The sequence below is a fragment of the Schistocerca nitens genome, chromosome 2 (assembly GCF_023898315.1).
Source record: "Schistocerca nitens isolate TAMUIC-IGC-003100 chromosome 2, iqSchNite1.1, whole genome shotgun sequence".
In the NCBI taxonomy this organism is placed as follows: domain Eukaryota; kingdom Metazoa; phylum Arthropoda; class Insecta; order Orthoptera; family Acrididae; genus Schistocerca; species Schistocerca nitens.
Window position 1 is genome coordinate 753,914,846 of NC_064615.1, and position 24,408 is coordinate 753,939,253.

General features: G+C 42.2%; 1 protein-coding gene across 1 annotated transcript in view; it reads left to right on the forward strand.

The window, feature by feature from the left end:
• The window catches only part of LOC126235306 (adenylate cyclase type 3), a 628,591-nt gene that overhangs the window by 159,857 nt on the left and 444,326 nt on the right, over positions 1-24,408 (forward strand). Inside the window, exon 2 of the mRNA XM_049944030.1 lies at positions 18,512-18,630. Within this exon, the coding sequence (XP_049799987.1) occupies positions 18,512-18,630 (119 nt within the window). The remainder of the gene's footprint in view (positions 1-18,511; positions 18,631-24,408) is intronic.

Genomic DNA, 24,408 nt, shown 5'->3' on the forward strand with positions numbered 1-24,408 from the left:
TACATCCCTTGTTATTGTCCTCACATACGCTTATTATTGTCATCACACACGTTTAAAAGGCGGGAAAGTAACTGTTCTCTTATTTGCATTTTCTCCCTGCAGTCTACCGGTGTCCGTACCCATGTAACGTCACTGCGATAGACCAAATTCCGTGGATAACTTTCACTGCGATACCAGTCTACCGATCGTGACATGCCTGGTCCTTATCCAGCCGTTCGAAGTACGTGTCAACCATTGCTAACGAATTAGCATCTTCCAAGTATCTTGGTGACAGATACCGCAAAAATCGCACAGTCGGAGTTCAGTGAACACCTATCGGCAACTAGCCTACGGAGAGAGAGTCTATAAGTTCCTCAGTTATGCCATATCCACCTGAAGCTGTTCACTGATGATTAGATTCTGTAGAGCTACCACACAGCGGAAATGCTGATTGCTACGTCTCACCCGCTGTTCCAAACAGCAGCAGACATTTGCTGTGGGATTAAAGTAGGGTGATTCAGCGGGCCCGTCGACGTATGATACAAGTGTGAGCGCTCATGTAATTAGGAGGTATACTTATAGCCGTGCGAACATGGCTTTCATCTTAGACCACAGGTGTGTCCAAGCATAATCATTATGAAGTTGTAGAACAAAGGGTAACACTTGTTCACTGAGGATGTTGAAATAAATATCCTAGTTCACGGAGAGCCTTCATTTGGAATGGGTCACCTTCGCGGTAACCTGAATCAGTAGGCGCGGGCCATGGCACAAAATACACCACCAAGACGTCATAGATCCACATCCTGACCACATCCTGCACGCACTACCGGTTGTTGTTACGACCTTCAGTTCGAAGACCTGGTATGATGCAGCTCTACAAGCAACTCTTCATCTCCTAGTAACTGCTGCAACCTATATCCTTCTTAATCTGCTTTCTGTATAAATCTCTTGGTCTCCCTCCACGATTTTTACCCCGCACACACGCACTTTACTCCCATCTCACAAACTGGTGATTCCTTGATGTCTCAGAATATGTCCTACAAACCGTTCCCTCCTTCTCGTCGGCTGTGCCATAAATTTCTTCGCTCACCAACTCTACTCAGTATTTCCTCAATAGTTAATTGATCTACCCACCTGACCAGAAGATTTTGAAATATGATGCTACAGAAGAATGCTAATTATATTTCAAAACCTTCTGTTCTCTTCCTGTCTAAACTGTTTATCACCCATGTTTCACTTCCATACTTGGCTACGCTCCATATAAATATTTTCAGGAAAGACTTCCTGAGACTTAAAACGTTCACAGATTTCTCTTCTTCAGAAATACTTTTCTTACCATTGCCAATCCACATTCTATATCCTCTCTACTTCGGCCATACTCAGTTATTTTGCTGCCCAAATAGCAAAAATCATCTACCACTTTAAGTGTCTCGTTTTCTAATCTATTTCTCTCGGCATCACCTGATTTATTTTGACTACATTCCATTATCCTTGTTTTTCTTTCGTTGATGTTCATCTTATATTCTCCTTTCAAGAGACTGACCATTCCCTTCAACTGCTCTTCCAAGTCATTTGCTGTTTCTGAGAGAATTAGAATGTCATCGACAATCTTCAAAATTTCTATTTCTTCTCCGTGGAATTTAATTCCTACTCCAGATTTTTCTTTTGTTTCCTTTATTGCTTGTTCAGTCTAGAGATTGAATAACGTAAGAGGATAGGCTACAATCCTGTCTCACTCCCTTCTCAACTACTGCTTCCCTTTCATGCCCTCGACCTTACAACCGCCGTCTGGTTTCTGTACACGTTGTAAATAGCCTCTCGCTCCCTATGTTTTATCCCTGCTACTCTCTGAATTTCAGAGTACTCCAGTCAACATCGTCAACAGCTTTCTGTAAATGTACTTGGATTTGCCTTTCCTTAACGTTTCTTCTATGATAAATCGTACGGTCATGCTGCTTCAAAATGGTTCAAATGGTTCTGAGCACTATGGGACTTAACATCTGAGGTCATCAGTCCCCTAGAACTTAGAACTACGTAAACCTAACTAACCTAAGGACATCACACACATCCATGCCCGAGGCAGGATTCGAACCTGCGACCGTAGCAGTCGCGCGGTTCCAGACTGAAGCGCCTAGAACCGCGTGCTGCTTCGCATGTTTCTACATTTTTCCAGAATCCAAAGTGATCTTCCCCCAGGGTCGGCTTCTACTAGTTTTTCCATTCTTCTGTATGGGATTCGTATTAGTATTTTGCAGCTATGACTTATTAACCTGATAGTTTGCATCAGTCACACCTGTCAGCACCTGCTGTTTTTGGAATTGGAATAGTTACATTAGTTTTGAAGTCTGAGGGTATTTCGCCTGTTTCATACATCTTGCTCACACGATGGAAGAGACTTGGCACGGCCGGTTCTCCCAAGGCTATCAGTGGTTCTAACAGAATGAGGTCTACTCTTGTTTTGACTTAGATCTTTCAGTGCTTTGTCAAATTCTTCTCGCACTATCACATGTCCCACCTCATCTACATCTGTGTCCTCTTCCATTTCTATAACACTGCCCTCAAGTACATTTCCCTTGTGCAGACTCTCTATGTGCTCCTTCCACCTTTCAGATTTCCCTTCTTTATTTGGGACTGGTTTTCGATCTGTGCTATTGACATTCATACAGGTGGGTCTCTTTTTCTCCATAGGCCTTCTTGATTTTTCTTTAGGCTCTGTCTATATTTCCCCCGTGGGCTAGTAGTAGCGTCTTTGATTAATAATCGAAACTTTCTCGGTTCCGGGTTCGATTCCCGCCGCTGCTTAACTTTTCATTACCAGCATTGGCGGCCGAAGACTTCCTGCATAAGATGTCACACTCGTTCTGTTAAGGGCCTTGTCAAAAATAGCGGACAGAGGTTCAGGGCACTCTCTTGTCCTAGGGTGAGTGAGGGTTTGGGGGTGGGAGGGGGAACTGCACCTAAAGGCGGAAGAATCAGCGGTGATCAACGACATAAGAATTCAGAAGGCAATTAAAACCACCGCATTAAAAACACGTAACGTGTGCCCCAGGACATGTGGCCTGTAATTGGAAGTGTCATGATGATCTCCATTGGCAAAAGATTCCGGAATAGTCCCCCATTCGGATCTCATGGAGTGGACTGCCAAGGAGGAGGTGACCATGAGAAAAAGATTGAATAGTGAACGGAAGGATAACTTTCTACGAATCGGGGCGTGGAACGTCAGAAGCTTTGAACGTAGTAGGGAAACTAGAAAATCTGAAAAGGGAAATGCTAAGGCTCAATCTAGATATAGTAGGGGTCAGTGAAGTGAAATGGAAATAAGGCAAGGATTTCTTTTCAGATGAGTATAGGGTAACATCAACAGCAGCAGAAAATGGTATAACGGGAGTAGCATTCGTTATGAATAGGATGGTAGGCCACAGAGTGTGTTACTGTGAACAGTTCAGCGACAGGGTTATTCTTATTAGAATCGACAGCAAACCAACACCTACAACGATAGTTGAATAGCTCAGTAGGCAGTACAGTTGAAGAGGAATGGAAATCTCTAAAAAGGGCCATCACGAAAGCTGGAAAGAAAAACATAGGTACAGAGAAGGTAACTGCGAAGAAACCATGGATAACAGAAATACAACTATAGAACACCTTTGGGATGTTTTGAAACTCCGACTTCGTGCCAGGCCTCACGGACCGACATCGATACCTCTCCTCAATGCAGCACTCCGTCAAGAATGGGCTGCCATTCATCAAGAAACTTTCCAGTACCTGATTGAGAGTGGAAGCTGTCATCAAGGCTAAGGGTGGGCCAACACCATTTTGAATTCCAGCATTATCGATGGAGGGTGCCAAGAACTTGTAAGGCATTTTCAGGCAGGTGTCCGGATGCTATTGATCACATAGTGTTCGTGTGGAGTACAGCATTGTATGGCACTGAAACATGGACTGCGGGAAAAGCGGTACAGAAGAGAACCGAAGCATTTGAGATGTGGTGCTATAGACGAATGTTAAAATTAGGTGGACTGATAAGGTAAGGAATGAGGAGCATCAGCATAGAATAGGGGAGGAAAGGAATATGTAAAAAACATTGATAAGGATAAGGGACGGGGTGGTAGGACATATGTTAAGACATGAGCGAATGACTTCAATGGAAATATAGGGAACTGTACAGGGCAAAACCTGTAGAGGAAGACATAGATTGGAATACATCCAGGAAATAACTGAGGACGGAGGTTGCAAGTGCTACTCTGAGATGAAGAGGTTGGCACAGGAGAGAAATTCGTGGCGGGCCTCACCAAACTAGTAAGAAGACTGATGACCCAAAAAAAAAAAAAAACCTAGTGACATATGCTTCTTAATCCTTACATTTATCCTCTAGCCATTCCTACTTAGCCATTTTACACTTCCTGTCAGTCTCATTTTTAGACGTTTGTATTCCCTTTCGTGTGCTTCATTCACTGCATATTTATATCTTCTCCTTTCATCAATGAAATTCAGTATCTCTCATGTTACCCAAGGATTTCTAGTAGATCTTGTATTTTTTTCCTGTCTGATCCTCTGCCGCTTTCAGTATTTCAACCCTCAAAGCTGTCCATTCTTCTTCTGCTGTATTCCTGTCCCCTGCTCTTGTCAATGGTTGCCTAATGCTCCCTCTGAAACTCTAGCCACCCTCTGATTCTTTGAGCTTATCCAGCGTACAACTCCTTAATTTCCTATATTATTGTTTGTTAAACGTCTCATTTGACTGCCGGTATATTCGACGTCTTTCATAATTTGAAAAGAAGCAAAATGAACACTTGTCGGGGCACACTAACGCCTCTAGTCAGCAACTGTCCAGTTTCTGTGTTCATTTGATTCACTGAAGAGATTCAATTTAATGTGCGGCTACGAACCCTTGCGTTTTATGATATACCGGAGTCCAAATGCCCATTGAATGAGATTTCTTCGCAATGCTCACTCGGAAACAGGCTAAGATGGACCTGAAATCATTCACAGCAACATTTCCTGTTGGTTATGGAACCGGTTGTAATTAACAAGGCATGACACTCGTCTCCGGTCCCTGTTGTTTGGGATATGTTGACGACCCAGTTCTTATGAAGTGTTACTTCGTTGCAACTGATACACCATTCATTGTAGACGCGTCCAAACACGACAGCTCGTCTTTGCCATTTTGTCATGTCACCACGTTGAACCATCTGTGATGTGCTGATTCCTTAAATGCCAAGGAACCTTTGTTTTATTACTTTTAAATGTCAATTGAAAAATATGTACTACTGTGGAATGTTATGACTAATAAATCCAGCTAAAAAAAACATACAAGTCACTGTAACTACTCACCACTTCACTGACATACCCGTGTCAGTGATGGAGGGCCACATGGTTGGTTGCTGCCAGCTATACACCAACTACAGCACTGCAAAGCGATTAGTACGCTCTTTCGTGGCGGTGACAAATAGTTTGTCCGGTATCTTGCAAATACAGTAACAAGTTTCAATGACAAACAGTCGTAACAGTGTTCATGGAATACTCTGTCGGTACTTACTCGAACACAGACACATAAAAACTTGAATACACAGTATCAGTGTGCCACAATAATGTTTTTTTAATTAAAAAGCAATAGCATTTATTTAACATATACAGGAAAGTAACTTCTGCAGAAACAATAATACCAGTTCCCGACATTCCATAACACATAAACATACAGCCTTCCACTCCATGGTGCACCGTATACTAGTTATACCTCGAACTGAACCATATTTCGAAAATGAACTGAACATAAAGTAATAGCATACAGTAATGGTTATAGTTCTACCCTAACTGACAACATACTCCGTAGAAAGAAGATACTGAGGATAAATCGCTTTTCTACCCTCGTCAGATAGCACTAAACCACACTCATAACAAAAGGGCCTACTTTCTATACGTGGGTAAAACGTAACAGTTTCTCGGCAGGATACTAATATCCAGGAAATATACCCCAGCTTTTTACACTAGGAACACTGTTGCTCACATGTTGTTCAGCAGTAAGGATAAGATAACGTTCTCGGAACAGAGTGGAATTTATAGGATTTCCTACAATCCGTGGGGCAGATTATATGTTCGTCTGGCAGACGTATAAACTACTAGACTGACTGGGCATCAGAGGAACTGGAGACTGAAAAACAAAGATTCCACCTTTTCTGAATATGAATGTATGTCGTTCTTATGATATTGTAATATTCTCCATAGAAGAACTAAAAGCAGAAAACAAACATTACTCAAAATTCTGGCCGTCAACAAACAACAATCAAAGAATTCCGACCTGGTTCTTAATGTCCAAACACTGTTCCGTAACTCATCCTTACTAAAGCAGCAGCATCCAGTTAATATTTCTCTCAGTGGTAGATAATATGTTTGTTGTAATTGTTCCACATCCGCATTCTATAGACTTCTTTCTTCAATCCCATCCCCATGCGCTCTTTTGTTCAGCATGTTTATCACATTCACCAGTTTGTCCATGCAACATGATAGTCTGTGCCATTAGTCACTTGTCAGACGTAAACATTCCTATATTTTTAATCTCTGAATATACTGTGATATAAGACCTACTTGTTCGGAGCTTATATGCGTATGACATTATGCCTGTGCTTTTGTATCGATGTAGTCGTCAAATGTCTCACACCTTTGAAAAACAGCTATGAACTCTCGCTGAAGTCCTGTCGACTATCCGCTTGTATTAAGTTATCTGTCGATGGCCTAGCGAGCCTAAAACCGGTTCGTAACTAACTATTAAATGAATTTTGTTGTGGAAGATTAATGCGACATATTCAAGTTGTAATAGTTCTAATAGTATTTATATTGAGCGACAAAATTTGTTTGCCACCTTTAAGGACTGTGAGAGGAGATAAACATGTATACTTTTATGAAAGTCTGCAGGCTTTCGTGGCCGTTGTGAATGAAAACAAATCTTCTGGGTTGTTAGGCCGCGTCATATCTCTTCTATACCATCGACGTTTCAATCACTCTGCTAGTTTTTGAGGAGTAGTTTGTAGACTGATGTATGCTACTCTTGCGATATCAGAGGAGGTTCTTATTGCACGAATCCAGACTGCGACAGAAAAATACTGAGCGCCCAGCTGCAACACAACCATGTGTGTAAGTCTTTACATCGCTTCTCTAATGACCTCGATGTCGACGAGACGTTTAACCCTCGCCCCCTTTACATTGATGGTGCACACACTGCAGTGAAGCTGGAGGTCTAAATTTTAAACCCATTTTGTAATTTACTGCACGGCATGACCGCTGTTGTTGGAAAGACATCCAACGCCACATCCATCAGCAAGTCTGTGACTTTGACGCTCCACAGTGCCCTAATCACTAATCTTATCTGTGCAATCTTACCATGAGGAGGGTAGTCAGACGGATATGCGGTGCCAGTTCACGAACTGTGTGTATGCTGTTGCTCAGCTACCTAAGGATTCTAACACATTCCGTCATGAGATTTTTTGTTGACGGTATTTATGCATTCATAAGAAACTCCAACATTATTTCCGTGTGTGATCGTTGGAAAAATTATTTCGATCTGGTAAAGATGTCTTAGGTATTGTGCAGGGAGCTATGTATTATTCAGTATACTTAATTTTCAACAAACATCCTGTAAAAGAGAAAAACTTGAACAACAAATCTTAAAATCTAAGTTGAAGGGTTTCTCTGTGATATACTTCTGTTCTGTCCACGGGTTTCCTGCAGCAGTTATAAAATTTTCTTGTGTTGTTCATTCGTATAGTCGCAACTGTAACGAACTTTTCAAGACAGTATGAATGAAAAACGCTTAAAATACTTGCCACCATGTTTCTGTTTTCGATATAAATACTTTTGCGGCAGCTGTTCAATAATATGAACATACTGTTTTTGTTCTCTTTCTCTCATTTAGCAATATGTAACCACTTGGAGAGTAACAGATACAATAACAGACGAAGGGTCGGTGCACCGATGTTGAAATCCGTTAAGGACAAGGCCTTTATATAAGCGTTTCTGCAAAGAATTGAACTCACGCCACTTAACACAAAATTTATGAGTACGGACATTAATTATAAGAACGTCTTACAAAGCAGCTTATGGCGTACCTTAGTGGTAAGGAATGGAACGTCTTCTACATAAAGGAAAAAAGCCTTCCAGGAGAAAGAGTATTAGAAAAACGACTGAATGGAGCATATGAAAGGATCGGCTTGTCGATATTGGCCCAGTTCAGATCTGAGGGAAGCGGAACAAAGTGGGAGGAAAATGTTATTGGTGTTCTCCTCAAGCTGCTGGCTCCGCAGATTCTCACATAAAACGCAGAGCTGCCTACTTTTCAGCTAGCTGCCTGATAGACGCATCCTGATGCTCTTACATTCTTCGAATATATGAGTACTTTTATGACGTGAGCGAAGGTAAAATTGTTTGCAGGCTTTTCACCTGTATGTTTTATACTTCAAAAGACGCTAAAGAAAAATTGATTAATTCATAATGTTGCGGAAAAGGCATGATATAAACAAATCGTAAGCTCTTAGTTTCTGAAATTCTCTTGCTAACGACTAATAGAAAACAGGTCACAGCAATTCATAAGTCAGAAAAGACAATGCAAGCATACCTGTCTTGTATGATTTGAATAATCACTACTGATCAGTAGTCAGCAGGTTAAATCAAAGTTTTATTGGTACAGGTAAATAAACTCAACTCTTTACAGTTGGTGTTCAGAGACACTACATCACATACAGGTACAGGAAGTAAGCAAAGATGAAACTGAATTATTGTGTGATTACAGAGTAAGTCTCTCACGTGTATGATGAACATTCAAGTAGGATTATAAAAATGAGTGCACTATTTATTAGTTATGTACTTACTCACCGGTGTCATTAATCGTGGCCTGTTTCCTCACAGAGTGAAATACACGTTTAGAAACCTCTTTATAAAAAGGGTTAACAAGATGATGTAGACAATTACCAGCAAATTTCTTTTCCATCAGTATCTTCAAAATTTTTTGAGAGAACAAGGTATAGGAGAGTAATGACACGTCTCATTACATATAATTTTCTGTCACATTCGTAGCTTGGCTTCAAGAAAGGAATGTCCGCATAAAATGCCATTCAATCATTTGAGGCAGTAGCAGCGCTAAAAGATAGCTCAAGAGTACAGGTATTTTCTATGATTTAACAAAGGAATTTATGCAGGCCACGTATTTTGCAGATTATACATCATGAGAACAGGGATAAACCTCAACATTGGCTCACCACATATTTGGAAAAGAAGAAGCGGAAGGTTATCTTCAGTGACAGATAGGAAAGAGATATGAATCTGCCTTGGGTCATATAGAGCGAAGATTCCCACAGGGTTCTGTTCTGTGTCCATAGTTTTCTTGACGTACATTCTAAGACATAAAAGAAAGAAAAAAAAAAAGACGTGCAACTAAGGAATTGTGCGAATGGAACAGAAATCGGGAGATGTTATGTACGTTTACAGACAACCAAACGATTAATATTCCAAAAAATTGGATGATTTATGCAAGAGGAAGAAATTCACAAATTGAGCAAGTTAACAACACGTTGGTTCACCTCTGGCTCTGGCTCTTACGCAAGCAGTTATTCGTCTTCATTGACAGAATTGTTGTATGTCCTCCTGAGGGATATCGTGCCAAAGTTCGTCGGATTGGCACGTTAGTTCGACAAAATCCCGAGATGGTTGAAGAGCCCTATCCATGATGCTCCCAAACGTTCTCAGTTTTGGAGGGATGCGCCAAGGCAGCGTTTGGCAAGCACGAAGACAAGCCATAGGAACCCTAGCCATGTGTGGGTTGAAATGTAAGCCCAGGATGCCTTGTCATGAAGAGTAACAGAACGGAGGGTACAATACCGTAGACGTATCGCTGTGCTGCATGGGTGCCGCACATGAGAACCGGAAGGGTCCTGTTATGAAATGAAATGATACCTCAGACAATCACTCGCGGCTGTCTGGGCGTATGGCGGGCGACAATCAGGTTGGTATCCCACAGTTGTCTGTGGCGTTTTCTTACAAATCTTCTCTGGCCATCGGGGCTCAGTTCGAAGTGGGACTCGTCACTGAAGATAGTTCTACTGCAGACAGCGAGATTGCAGACTGAAAGTAAAAAATGATTCAAATGGCTCTGAGCACTAAGGGACTTAACATCTGAGGTCATCAGTACCCTAGAACTTAGAACTACTTAAACCTAACTAACCTAAGGACATCACACACATCCATTCCCGAGGCAGGATTCGAAACTGCGACCGTAGCAGCAGCGCGGTTCCGGACTGAAGCGCCTAGAACGGCTCGGCCACCGCGGCCGGCGACTGAAAGTACCCGACATCAATACGGACAAGGTTGTTGGTAAACAGAGGTCAATGGTGGTTGGCACAAGAGGCGCCGTGAGCTGTTAATCGCCTGTTAATGATTCTTGTGGTCATTGAAGTATCAGTCTCATGTCGGATCGATGGTAATGATGAATCTGGGGTTCTGAGTGCCCCACGTTCTTTAGTCTCTCTAGGTCGACCGCTTGCTTCTTGACGCTATGTTCGGCCATGGTTCACACATTCCTGCCAACATCGTCGAATAGTGGCACCTATCCTATTAAAATGTCGAGCGATTGGCTAATTACCCCAACCGGCTTCTTGTAGGGCCGCTATGGATCTCTCTCCAATACTGATATTTGCAAATATTGAGCCGCGCGGGATTAGCCGAGCGGTCTTAGGCGCTGCTGTCATGGACTGTGCGGCTGGTCCCGGCGGAGGTTCGAGTCCTCCCTTGGGCATGGGTGTGTGTGTTTGTCCTTAGGGTAATTTAGGTTAAGTAGTGTGTAAGCTTAGCGACTGATGACCTTAGCAAAGTCCCATAAGATTTCACACACATTTTGAACTCTTTTTTTTTTTTTTTTTTTTTTTGCAAATATTGTTTGTTAAGACGCCTGTCTGCAAGGCATAGTTATTGTCCAACTGGGTACACGAAATGAAATTCGCAAAGACTTTATGCCTGGTATCGACATGCTCCGTCTTTACTATCTTAGCTGAGAGCTGAAATTACTCGCCGGCCGGTGTGGCCGAGCGGTTCTAGGCGCTACAGTATGGAACCGTGCGACCGCTACGATCGCAGGTTCGAATCCTGCCTCGGGCATGGATGTGTGTGATGTCCTTAGGTTAGTTAGTTTTAAGTTCTTGGGGACTTATGACTACAGCAGTTAAGTCCCATAGTGCTCAAAGCCATTTGAACCATTTTATTTGAAATTGCGCTGCAGTGTCACGCATTCTTCCATCAGTCGCCAAAATTTACAATTTCGCATTTTCCTTCAGTAACTATATGAATATCAGTTTGTGACCAGTTTCCATAATTACTTCGTGGTGCATCTTTCTTTTGTCTCAGAGCGTATACCAGTGATCTTCCAGTAAAATGACTCAACATTTTCTCTCTTTCCGTGTGATGTATATATTACTGTGAAAGATGTGGAAGGTAATATAAATGATGTAGCTAATGTGAGAGTGAGTATCAGAAGTATGTGGCTTTCTGAGAACAAACTGCAATGCATACAGTTTTCGACGTGGAACATTTCTAAAATCAATGTTTTATTATCCGAAGTGAGGCTTGGCGCTTTGTATCGCTCCTGTCTAGAGCTTGTGTATCGGGAGAATGACTCATGTGTGCACTGTGACAGATGGTCTGCATCGGGCTCAGTCGAGTGCGTAGTGCTAATCTTAATCTGCCAGAGGACAGTAGTGCTCAGATACATTCAAGAAATAGGTCAAAAGAATGTTTTTGTTAATTGTTCTTTTTATTTCTTGAAGGAGTTTTTTGTTTATTTATGTTTGTACAGTTTTGTATATACTTTTATTAGTGTGAATAATGCGTGAATGTGGTCTAAAGTAAATATGTAGATCATTGTTCTACTTATGAACGTTGTACGACGGGGAATTTTGTATCATAATATGTTAAATAAGTTCATGGCAAAAGGAGGGCTAATTCGAGTGCAAATGAAATAAGTTAATAACGTCAAGTATAAACAAAATATCAGAAAGTTAAATATTTTTTCGGCAAATAGAACAGTTCGAAAGCGTGTTATTTAGTCATGAAAAGCCCGGTCTAGCGCGGGAGAATAATGTTTTTCTATTGGCCTTAAAGAAAACTGACCAATCAGAACGGAGTATTCTTCTCGCTGCTTTTTTCTTGGAGATATAGAATGCTTACAGCAGTCTGAGGAGTCGGAGTGTAGTATGAGCTCCGAAGGAAGTTCTAATTTGCCGGTTTTAGCTGTGCTACACGACTCGAAAGTGCTTTAAAGTCAAGACATATTTATTCCGGAGTTTTGTTTTAGAAAGTACGGATTTTTTAAGTAATTTTGCGTATGAGAAAAGACAGTAATCCCACGTGGCAAATTGAGCAGAGCGGTGACTAAAAACTTGAGTGCATTAGTCAGCAATTAATGTAATAGTGGTGCGAGCATTTTCATTTAAGAACAATTCGTGCTTAGTAGCTATTCAGATTTCGGGAAATACATTACTATAAACTTGCTAACGTGAATGAAAGGGTTTATGCATGACTGTGTTAGGGTTAGCACGGGTTTGGCTGTGAACGTTAATTCTCAACTTCAGAATATACCGAAGTTTGGCCAGTATTTCCACCTTTTATTCAAAAGTATGATCTTTTCCCCATTCTTAGAATAGTTACGTTGTATGCAGCCTGGTGTGAGTTGCAGTACGGTAGATTTCTGCTTGGCTTTCCTACAGGCGATCTGCTACAACGAGTTCACAGGGAGGTGCAGGTAAAAAGGAAGAAAGGAACCGCGCCGCCATAGAAGGTAGATAGACAGTAAATTAAAATCTACCATTTTAAATTTTTAAGACTAAGGGCACACTGCTTTCTTTTGAAGTAGGACATTCAAGGTCCTTTGCAGAAACTAAATGCTGCTATCCTCTCTACATGAATGACCCCTACTAACTCTGACATAAACACGAAGTCTTGTTTGCTTAGTTTCACTCTATTATCTCGCCTGAAGATAGTTTTTGGGACAACTCTGAGCACCCACCAAGAATATTCTCAGGGCGATCGGTCTGATCTGCTGTTTCACGTCACGAATTTCGAGTAGGCCGTTGTTCTGGTGTCCTAGACTTCTAAACCTGCTGTTCCTGTCCATAAATTCCGCCATGACAACAGTGCCTCATTCTCAAAATGGTTCAAATGGCTCTGAGCACTATGGGACTTAACATCTTAGGTCATCAGGCCCTTAGAACTTAGAACTACTTAAACCCAACTAACCTAAGCACATCACACACATCCATGCCCGAGGCAGGATTCGAACCTGCGACCGTAGCAGTCCCGCGGTTCCGGACTGAAGCGCCTAGAACCGCACGGCCACCGCGGCCGGCTGCCTCATTCTCAGGAACCCGCAGCATCCACTGAGTGGTGACGGGAAAACGACACTCACCTGATAACAGTTCGTTAAGCATTGTACAGAATGATGTGGACTGTTAAGCAAGTTTCATTTTTCATAGGGTCCCACCAGAACTGAAAAAATGGAGTGATAAACCATAAGTGTTCAAATCCAAAGTGAAAAGTTTCTTTCTGGCACACTCTTATTCTATAAAGGAGTTTCTTGCGCTATCTGAGAAAGTTTCTCTGTAACGTGTTATTTATTCGTATAGTCTCTCAATTTTTTTCTTGTTTTATTAACACTTATGTTCATAAATTTTCTAATAATCATTTAGTGAACTACGCACTTACTCATTCCGTGACACAGTAGCTTTGTTTCGGATGAATCCGCGGAACCTGACAAAGACAGACGTTGCTAAGGAATAAGAAACTTGCTCGCCTGAAGCTTAATGCTATATACATAATTATTGTATTACAGCATCGCTGTTAATTGCAGAGAAAACGTTGTCGGAGATCCTCTGCGTTTCATTCCGCGCATGATGCTGGCGGATACAGAGGCGGTCACACACTGAATGGCGGTGTGCGGCCTGGCCGTTTCTGTTTGTTGCCACTGCACTGCCCCATAAACTCAGTACTCTACGAGTCCGCAACGCGCGGCGGCTCATGCTGCGTGACGAGAACCAGGGAGAACTCCTGGACCGTGAATTGTGGCGAAACTGCGGAGTTAAGCCGAGTTAAGCCCGTTACAGCTCCGTTGTGTGTGACCATCCTGCAGCAGATGTCAGCGTGCCTCTGCCGCCCTGCATGTGAAGAAACGGAGGAATCGGGCTAGGGTTGACGGTATGTTCTGGGCATATCTACAGCGAGGGCAGGCTGTCGGGTCCACCGAATCAGCAAATACGAGACTGAGGCGCTTACCACGATGCCTGCAGATAGGTCCAAATGGAAAACGGGTCTGTCAGTTAACATATTATAATCGATACTGAAGTTCTTTTCAGAACTCAGGGTATGTAGCTCATAGACTGCTCTCCATACGTCATGTTTCTCCAGCTTTTGTTACGATTTCGTTGTAAGGAAGATAGAAAAAATGTCCTACTGACAACGAGGTTATTAGAGTCTCAGCATAAGCTCGGATCAGGGAAGCTAGCGAAGAAATCTGCCGTATCCATTTCGAAGGAACCATTCCGGCATTTGCTTTACGCAATTGATGGTAGCAATGGGAATCTTAAATCTGTACGACGGGACAGTAATTTGAACAGCTGTCCTCCGAATGAGAGCCCACTGTGGTCTTCAGAGGACTTGTAAAATTAAGTGCTGTAAAAACAAAGCAGAAAACGTGTGATTCGTAGTGCATCGTCGTAAGCTCCTATTGGCACGTATATTTTTCGGGTACTTGTTTTTCCTTGTTGTTAGCAATGTCTTCCTCGTGTTACATTATGCTTTGGATCCCAGAAGATATGATATTCCTTTCTCTTGCACATTTATCCACTACACATTCCTGTTTACTCCATCGAAAGCGTGCTCACAGTCCCTAAAGATACTGAGCTAAAAGAGTAATTTCAATAATGAACGACACAAACTAAAAATCATACACTCTTCTCTCCTATTTACTTCCATTATTGGTCTAAATTTTGTTATGAACACTCTCATACACTTGTATGCAGCTGTCAACCTTATTCTATATAGTTCTCACCGCTGATGAGAAAATGTCTCTGAGTACTATGGGACTTAACATCGGAGGTCATCAGTCCACAAGAACTTAGAACTACTTAAACCTAACTAACCTAAGGACATCATACACATCCATGCCCGAGGCAAGATTCGAACCTGCGACCGTAGCGGTCGCGTGGTTCCAGACTGAAGTGCCGAGAACCGCTCGGCAACTCCGGCCGGCCCCTGATGAGAACTTTTTTTAAAAATAGTCTATAGCACAGATGTAAAAATTTTTTTTAGTGGTATTACTTTATTTAGAATATGCAACTATAAATCATAGGTTCTTAAATGAACAGTAAATGTGTCTTAAAAGCTCTGGATTTACACCTCCCAAGCTACTTCTTTTACAGATTATCAGTTTACTAAGTCTCAATTCGTAAAATGTCATTATGTCAACGAAATAAACTGTAATTTTTAATGACATTTCCTTCTAATGTGTGCTGTGATCTTGTATCTAATTTTAGTAATGAAACAGATGATTTAATGAGTAAATAGGGAAGTAATCACAAAATTCTTGAAGAAAGTATTCGTAAGGTATACTTTACGATATTTCTGGTGGCGGACACACAAGTTTCATCGATCCAAAAGAAAAAAATGTGAAGGTTTGAATGCGATATGGTGAAAAATTCTCAAATTTTGCACTATTGCAGTTAACTTTAATTAGGGTGATGGTGTCGTAGCGGCCCCTTATTGTTAGAGGGCCCCCACAACCGACACCCAAGATTGGTTCCCGACCCCCTTTCAGGAGCGGGCAAAGAAATATCGCCAGCGGACAGAAACAATAACAGACTTTCCAAATAAACATGGAACTACTTCACCAGACAACATGTGACAGTGTTCCACCATTCGCAATTCATATGACTCATATAGCACTCCGCCGACCTGTATTTGTAAGCACGTCTAGACCGTCAGACTGGCTGTGTTTAGCAAGTGCTAGGAAGAGATCCGCCCAGTACTTACGCTGTCCCTAGCATTGTACTCACTAGCCGTAGCATTGTAGTAGTACGTTGTATTATGTAGTCTAGATTTTGGTCAGTATTTTCTTCCGTTGTCTTGTTTCCTTATCTGGTTTGCCACCACAAGAGCTGTGAGGTTCTATTCTGTTTGTTCTTGCGTTTAACATTTACTGTATGCCAAGAAAGCGTTTTTCTTTAATTATAATAAAGTGCGTTCAAATTGACTGCTAGTTCTTTCTTACCGACCGCAGGACACTACATATCCGTCTTAAGTACCTGTGATATGAAGCAGTTGTTGCGGTCTTCAGTCCGACACTTGGTATGATACAGCTCCCAACTATAATCTTTCTCTGCGTAAATAAAGCAACCTATATCCATTTGAATCTACTAACTGTTGTTTCATATTCCTCTATAGTTTTCTTGCAGATTATTGGAAGTACATTTGTGGTTCGCCATATCTGTTCCATCGGATGAGAACTCGGGGATAACGTAGGCTTTACCATGTTACACAAGTACAACTAAAACACAGGGTGGCAGGATAGACTGGTTCTGGTTCAACCTTCCCGAGAGAATAAAAAAAAAATTTTTCGAGTTAATGTCGACGTAGCCTGGGAGGGAAAGATAACCAAACAGATTACCAAGTGAGGTGGGGCAGTGGTTAGTACACTGGAATTATATTTGGGAGGAAGATAGTTCAAACACCCGCCCGGCCATCCTGATAAAAGGTTTTCTGTGATGTCCCTAAATCGGTTCAGAAAAATGCAATGATGGTTCCTTTGAAAGGGCACGGCCGACTTCATTTCCTAGTTGATGGGACCGATGACATCGCTGTCTGGTCCCCTCCCCCCAAATTAACCAACAAACCAACAAACAGATCAAACCCTTGTTTAATTTGATAGCGAAAGTACAATGATTCCAGTCCGAGGAGGCTAGTGTAGTACCGGAGAATACTGCTCATTTTTTCCGGTCCAGAAGTATAGTAACAGTCTTTTGCGACGTCTGTGTGATTCGCTTTCGATGGCTCCTGCGTGGTAGTGAAATTTTTGCAAATTTAGTTTTCTAGATCTGCAAATATCACTGACGTTAACTCGTGTAACTGTATTCCGTACATTAACAATTTGTATTAATTACAACATTAAAATATATGAACCAGTACATTAAGATGAACTTACGGTTTCGTCATGTGGCTGGTCAAACTTAGAAGTTTGGTATAAATTATTTCCAAAAATAATTTAAAAAAACAATTATCTTCGACAGGTCACTCATCATTGTGATTTCAGTTCCGGGACTCTGTATTAGCGTAAAAGTATACCGATCATTTTTTCAGCCCAGAAGTATAGTAACTATAAGTTTAGTAATTTTATGATAAACTGCCAGATTTGCTGTTTAATTACCTTTATGGCCAGACCGTAGTTTCCCAACCGCCGTGACGCAACGCACTGGTGTGCCGCAAATACATGTTAGGTTTGTCGCGAGATGTTTATATTCTAACCTTCCGCAGATGAAACATCTGGAGCATAAAAATTATCGGCCAATTCCTACTTGAAGTAGCCCAATTTGTAAGAAATCGTCCAGCATTAAACATGATTATAAGTATAACAACAAAAAATGTATTGTATTCCCTATATGTGTTTCCTTTTGTGCATGTGGGAAAAAAATTGTATGTAGAGGTGTCGTGAAAGTTTGAAACATAATTTGATGTTCCCCAAACGAAAAAATGGTTGAGAAAAGCGGGTCCAGAGGACCAAAAAAATAAGAAAATAATTAATCTGTCAGGAACTTTTGAGCTGAGAGACAGCGTCATTCTTGACATCGTATCCAGCAACGTTTCTGTCCTCCGGTTTGGAGTCTTCTTCTGCAATGTCCTTCTCGGGAAACTGAACCATTTTTGTAAACAAGACTCAATGAGTGAGACACGAACCTTTTCTACAACAAAATGTGAACAAATATGAGACCTAACCGTTGAGTAAATGTTAGATTGTATATGACGATTGCGGAATTCTACCGATATAAGAAAACATTGTCAATAATATTAGAGGTAAGTGCAGTCACTACTGGCAACGTATTTCTGAGGTGCAGTAACCTTAAAAAAATCTATACGGGTCATTAGATATCAAACAAGGAGTAGGCTCAGATTGACATAAAATCTCAAATGGCTCGGAGCACTATGCGACTTAACTTCTGAGGTCATCAGTCGCCTAGAACTTAGAACTAATTAAACCTAACTAACCTAAGGACATCACACACATCCATGCCCGAGGCAGGATTCGAACCTGCGGGCGTAGAAATAATAAAAAACAAGCTTTCCGACAGTGGCAAAATCTGTGGGAAACGTGTATTATCGTGGCTTGGTTTGCTCTTATTCGTAATATAAATAGTTGAATACGGACTAGACGTGTGAGTGTCCTAGAGCCTTGTTGCACCTACTTTTAGTGAATCTGAACTCCGTATACAGAGCATTCGGCACGCTGTTGTTGCAGGAGCGGCTGCTGCTGTCGGTGCTGCCGGAGCACGTGGCTGTGAAGATGCGGCAGGACCTGGGCTCCGCCAAGGACAGCCAGTTCAAGAAGATCTACATGAGCCGGCACGAGAACGTCAGGTGAGAACTCAGGGACTACTGATACTCTCCCCAAGTCTTCCCGCGTGAGAACGGGCTGTAGAAATGATCTCGCGTACTCAACAGGGGTTGTGCTACAGTAGGGTCGACAGTAGAAGTTTCATGACTGTTCGCGGCTGCACGTTTTTGTATACGTCTCTATAACAAGGTCTTCGTGTTGTCACTGTTCAGTTTTTAGTCTGTAGCCGTTTGCGATTCGTAGTTGAAAGCTCGTAAGAGCACTGCCAGAAGTTAGGTATCTTCTTTCGCCTACTATACTTTAGTAAATAACTAACAATTTGGTGGGTGACACAGTTCACAATTATTTTGTATCTACTGAGAGCCCATAACTTCAAGCATCGAAATACGAATGCTGACATCAGTTTTCAAACAGAGTACTTAGGCTATGCTACTGGTATAGGTGAAGCACAAATTCCTCGAGTTTGAGCATTAAGGTGGCAGAGTAAACTTTTATATTCTTTCATGGAGGTAACATTACAATGGCTTTTATTGTGCGTGTTATGTTTGGTCACCTCAAACACTCGTTTTGAATTTTATGTACGCAGCATGTCTCATAATAGTGAAAACTGATGTGGTTCAAAGAGTACAGTACTAGGAGCAAATATGCTCCAGTAAACATAGGTCCGTAAAAAGCCTATTGTAGGATTATTGTAAAAATCTGACACGGAGCACTACTTAAATCACTATCAAACATTGTCTTAGTTAGGGTTAATGTGTTTGAAATTTAAATATTTCGATTAAGTCATCATCTGGATTCAAATTTCAGCCACGGTCAATAGTCTGGGAATGAGGTATATGATTTGTTTTAATTTTTTTGTCGTGAGTGTTCTTACTGGAGTGATATGGCCTGCGACCCTTCAACGAATTCGTCTCCTGCGTCAGTCTCTTCACCTCACAGTGTTACCTAATTACACACAACGGCCTCAACTACGAGGGTCGGTCAAAAAGTAATGCCTCCCTTTTTTTTTCTACTTAAAGAAATTAAGTTAAGTGAAAAATTTGAATTTGGCGCCATTCCTCAAACCTTCTTCTGCAGTCCACTGCAGTAGTAACTTTCTGTGTCAACAGGTGGCAGCACAGCAGAAGTTTGTAAGATGGCCGACATCGATGTTCGTTTGAGACAGCGTTGTGTGATTGAATTCTTGAATGCAGAAGGTGAAACGCCCATACGCATTCATGAAAGACTGAAGAAGGTGTATGGTGTTGTGACAGTGGATGTCAGCACTGTTAGACGATGGGTTCGTCGTTGTAAGGAAGCTGAAGGGCAAACACCGTTGACTGACGAAAAGCGGAGCGGCAGGCTGGTGAGTGCAGTGACTCCACACAACATTCAGCAAGTTGATGACATCATTCGTGGTGACCGTCGGGTGACTGCAGATGAAGTGTGTCACATTATTTCTCTTAGTAAAGGCAGTGTGATCACGATTATTAAACAATTGGGGTACTCAAAAGTTTGTGCACGGTGGGTTCCAAGAATGTTAACCGATCAGAATAAAGAGGCAAGGAAAACAATAGCCTCCCAACACTTGCAGCGCTTCCGTTTGGAGGGAGATGAGTTTCTGAAAAAAATTGTGACCGGGGACGAAACATGGGTGCATTTTTTTGAACCCGAATCAAAGATGCAGTCAATGGAGTGGCGTCACACAAGCTCGCCGAGGAAGAAAAAATTCAAAACTGTGCGATCGGCAGGGAAAGTTATGGCAACAGTTTTCTGGGATACAGAGGGTGTGATTCTGGTTGATTTTTTGGAGCAGGGATGCACAATAAATTCTGTTCAATACGTCACAACCCTCAAAAAACTTAAAGCACGTCTTCAGCGAGTTCGCCCAACAAAATCAATGGCAGATGTTCTTCTTTTGCATGACAATGCAAGACCACACACCAGTCGTCACACCTCTGACGAGATTGTCAAAATTGGATGGGAAGTTTTGCCTCATCCCCCATACAGCCCTGACCTGGCACCATCAGACTTCCATCTGTTCGGGCCACTAAAAGAAGCTCATCGTGGGATTCATTTTGAAGATGAGGAGGCCGTCAAAACATCCGTGCGTCAATGGCTTAGGAAGCAGAGCTGTGATTTTTACCGTGCTGGGATACATGCCCTTGTTCAAAGATGGACCAAAACTGTAGAGATGGGCGGAGATTACATTGAAAAATGACAAAATGATCCTCAATGTTGTGGTTTTCAACCTATGTAATTGCATTTAAATTTCCTGACAATTAAACGTAGAAAAAAAAATAGGAGGCATTACTTTTTGACTGACCCTCGTATTTGTTGAACGCATTGCAATCTCTCTCCCTTTACTGCTGCTTCTAGTATCTTATAAATTATTCCCTGATTTATTAACACGTCCAGTCACCTCCCCTTTATGTATGAAAGCTTGTTTTCACAGCGACAAATGCCAATAAAATTTTCTCTAGCTTGGAGCCGCATCAGGTTGTTAAATAACCAAGTGCTTTCGGCCGACCGCTCCTCGGCCATTGTCAAGTGGTGACTGTCGTGTGATTGATGCTGCTGTCCTTACATAGCCCAGCTACCACCTACCTGTGACGTCGCTGGTGCTTACTACACAGTGCCATATGCGGTAATGTTTTCGTTCCGCAACCGCCGCACCCGCTTAAACCTTCCAGTTGCCGTGTGACCCGCTGTGCTAATCTACAGGCCATAGTCTTTATTGAGAGTTGTTACAAATTATTATCTTGATTGCTTCTTCTTTAACGTTGTCCAAGAAACAGTTTGTTTGTTTAGTACTAGATGTGTCGTCGAATGTAAATCGATGTCCGTTTTCCGCAGCATATTCTGCTAACGCTGATTTCCGTGATACTTTACGCGGTGACATGTTTCGTGTTCTATATGGTGCTGTTCAATCTCTTGCACATTTTCTCCAATATAAAATCCTCCACACCACCAAGGTATTTTATACATCCCTGGCGTTCTGAACCCTACATAATTTTTCACCGGCCTCTTGAATTGTCGAAGCTGTGCTAGAGACCTGAAGACCGAATGAATTTTGTGCCTCTTTAGGAGCCAGCTAATTTTTTCTGTTACTGAGCTACAGAACTGCAAAAACGTAAGTTTCTTTATGTCCTTCCCAGGTGCCTTCACTTTAAGTTATTCACCGATATGGCTTGCGAAATTTGTAAGTAGCTGTAGACGTTTTCCTTGAATACTTTCCGTAAGTTGGTAACTTCCTTCGGCAGGGTCTCAGCGTCTGCAACAGCTACCGCTCGATGTACCAGTCTTCAGAACAGGACGTTTCTGCGATGGGTGTTGGTAGCTGGTAGCGCGCAGGTACCAGTCCGTCTGGGTGAATTTCCAGTAAACATTGTATCTGAGACACCCTTTTTTTGTTGACGGACGAGGACGTCAAGAAACGTCTCTACATCCTTCGTGAACAACTTGTCATTAATGATACTGATGTGGTCCAAGAACTCTCCCAGCTTTCATGTCCCTGAGCCCAGACGTCGACGTAGCAATAAAAGCAACTAGACATAGCACGAGCCATGTCAAATTCTATGTCCTTAAAGTACTCTATGAACAGATTGGTTAGGACTGGAACTACTGGACGTCAGTAATGCTTAATTAAATCCACAGAATCGTCGTCAAAAAGCAAAGGTATGGAGTCTTTGATTGTAAGTTGTGTGAATGGTGAGACGACGTCAAAGCTGACAACCGTATCTCTGTCTTCAAGGCGCAGACGTTTAATTTGGCTATTGGAGTCAGCCATGTTCCCAATTTGGTGCAGACAGTGGCTAATATTTCGAGTAAGGTGGCTGGGCAGGTTTTCTGCAAGGACGTAAGACTGCGATCCGAATGATCATGATGGGCCGTAGGCGTGTTTCCTTCTTATGCACTTAGGGCACACCACAAAACGTAGATGGTCGAGCTACCTGAAGGAGGGGATTCTTAACGACACTCTCTTCCAGCGATGACTGCTTCAAGTTCTCCGCAGTTCTCTTTATTTCTCTGGATGTTGGGTCCACGAAAAATCTGTTACGTCTGCTCCCCCAGCAAGAACCGGAACTTAACGCCATGTTCACTTACGACGGCTGTCTTGCCCTCATCACCTGGCAGTACAGTGATGAGAACAGGAAGGCAACTGTGTTCAGCTGTCATGTTTGGCCCTAGCGACTTGGATTTACAAACAAGAAATTTCTTCTGCAGTTTCACTGCGTATTTGTGAACTACTTGTTCTACACCACCTGTTATGTCAATGAAAGGGATGCTTCGTGGCGATGTTGCGAAGTTATGAGCGGCAAGGAATCAGCATCGATATTTCTCACCGTCAAGCCGATAACGATACGTTCTTTCGTTTCATGTTCTGCCCGATTTTGTCGTTGCCAAAGCGGCTTAGTTTCCCTTTCTGCTTTTCCATGGATTTCTTCTGTGATAGTATCTGCTGTGGTAGTGTGGCTGAGTCGATCCAAAGCAACTCCGTCGGCAATAGGTGAACTTTCATAACGTCACGGCCTTTTGTATCCAGTTGCTATCGGCTGTTATATAGTCTCTCAGATAGTAGGGCAAAGTAGACAAGGTGAAATATTCTACTGGCGGCAGCAGTGCCAATATAGTGGCTAACGATGGAAAATCGTGGAATCGTCTTTTCATCAATGCAGCATAACAGGAAGGCTAGAGAACTTATTCTGCTAGACTCCTTAACGCGCGATTCCCATTGTGTTAAACGCTGCGCCGCGTTTCCTCACCGTAGGGTTACGTTATGCGGGAATACATGGTATCACGGCAATGTACAATTATAAAATTTTCTCGCGCTGCCAACTGTGTCAATTTTTTAAATACACAAGAGATTTCGGCTTTCGGCAAGACATCTATCATGAAACGAACAAATCGTTTCTGGGATGCTCCTATAGACGGAGACTGCAGCTTATATGAGCTTGTCACACGGTCATCGGAAGGTTGGAGCGGGTACGACGATTGCACAACAAAAACATTACACGTGTACATAAATAATTCGGGTGAAAGGAATGGAGAAGAAACTGTGTAGATAACAGACAGAAAGGAATTAATGGCTTCCAGCAGCACAGGGCAGTGCAGCAATGCAACGAAGAAAGCTGAAAATCTTTGCAGAACCGGGACTCGAACCCGGATGCTCTGCTTCTCTAGAACGAAATTTTTTTCCGAAGTGGCAGGAGCCCAGGAGTCGAAATCCAAGGCCTGGCCACTATGCCTCCCGCTTCCCACTCCAGAAGCACTCCCTCCAATATGTTTCTTTTTGGATGGAGCAAGAAGGCGGGTTAAACAAAATATCCTTATTTGTAGAACAAAAAACAAAATTAAAGCAGACGTAGAGCGTAAAGGCCACCCTTCTGACGGAACCATTGTTAGACACTACACCCACTGGTACCATCGATCAGCATTTTCATGGATACTTCCAATCCACCATTGGAGCCGAGAACGTTCTAACAAAGAAAATATTCAAATGGGGTCTTCCACTTGTTCCAGTCCATTTTGTAACACTGGCATGCACATGAGATTAACTTCTCATACCTGACACACGCAACTGTGGGGGGGGGGGGGGGGGGTCCAAGAAGACACTACCCAGATAATTAGCAAAGTATTGGTGGTAGCGCGGGTGACGTCGTAGACTTCTGAATCTTTCCAACAGGAAGGTCCAAAAATCGGGAAAGTGTTTGTTACCGTACCGGTAAAGATTCAATATGACCAGACACTTGATCCATATCACTGCAGTCATCTTAGTACATGGATAAAACGACATATCGGATAAGAAAGGGTATCGGAGT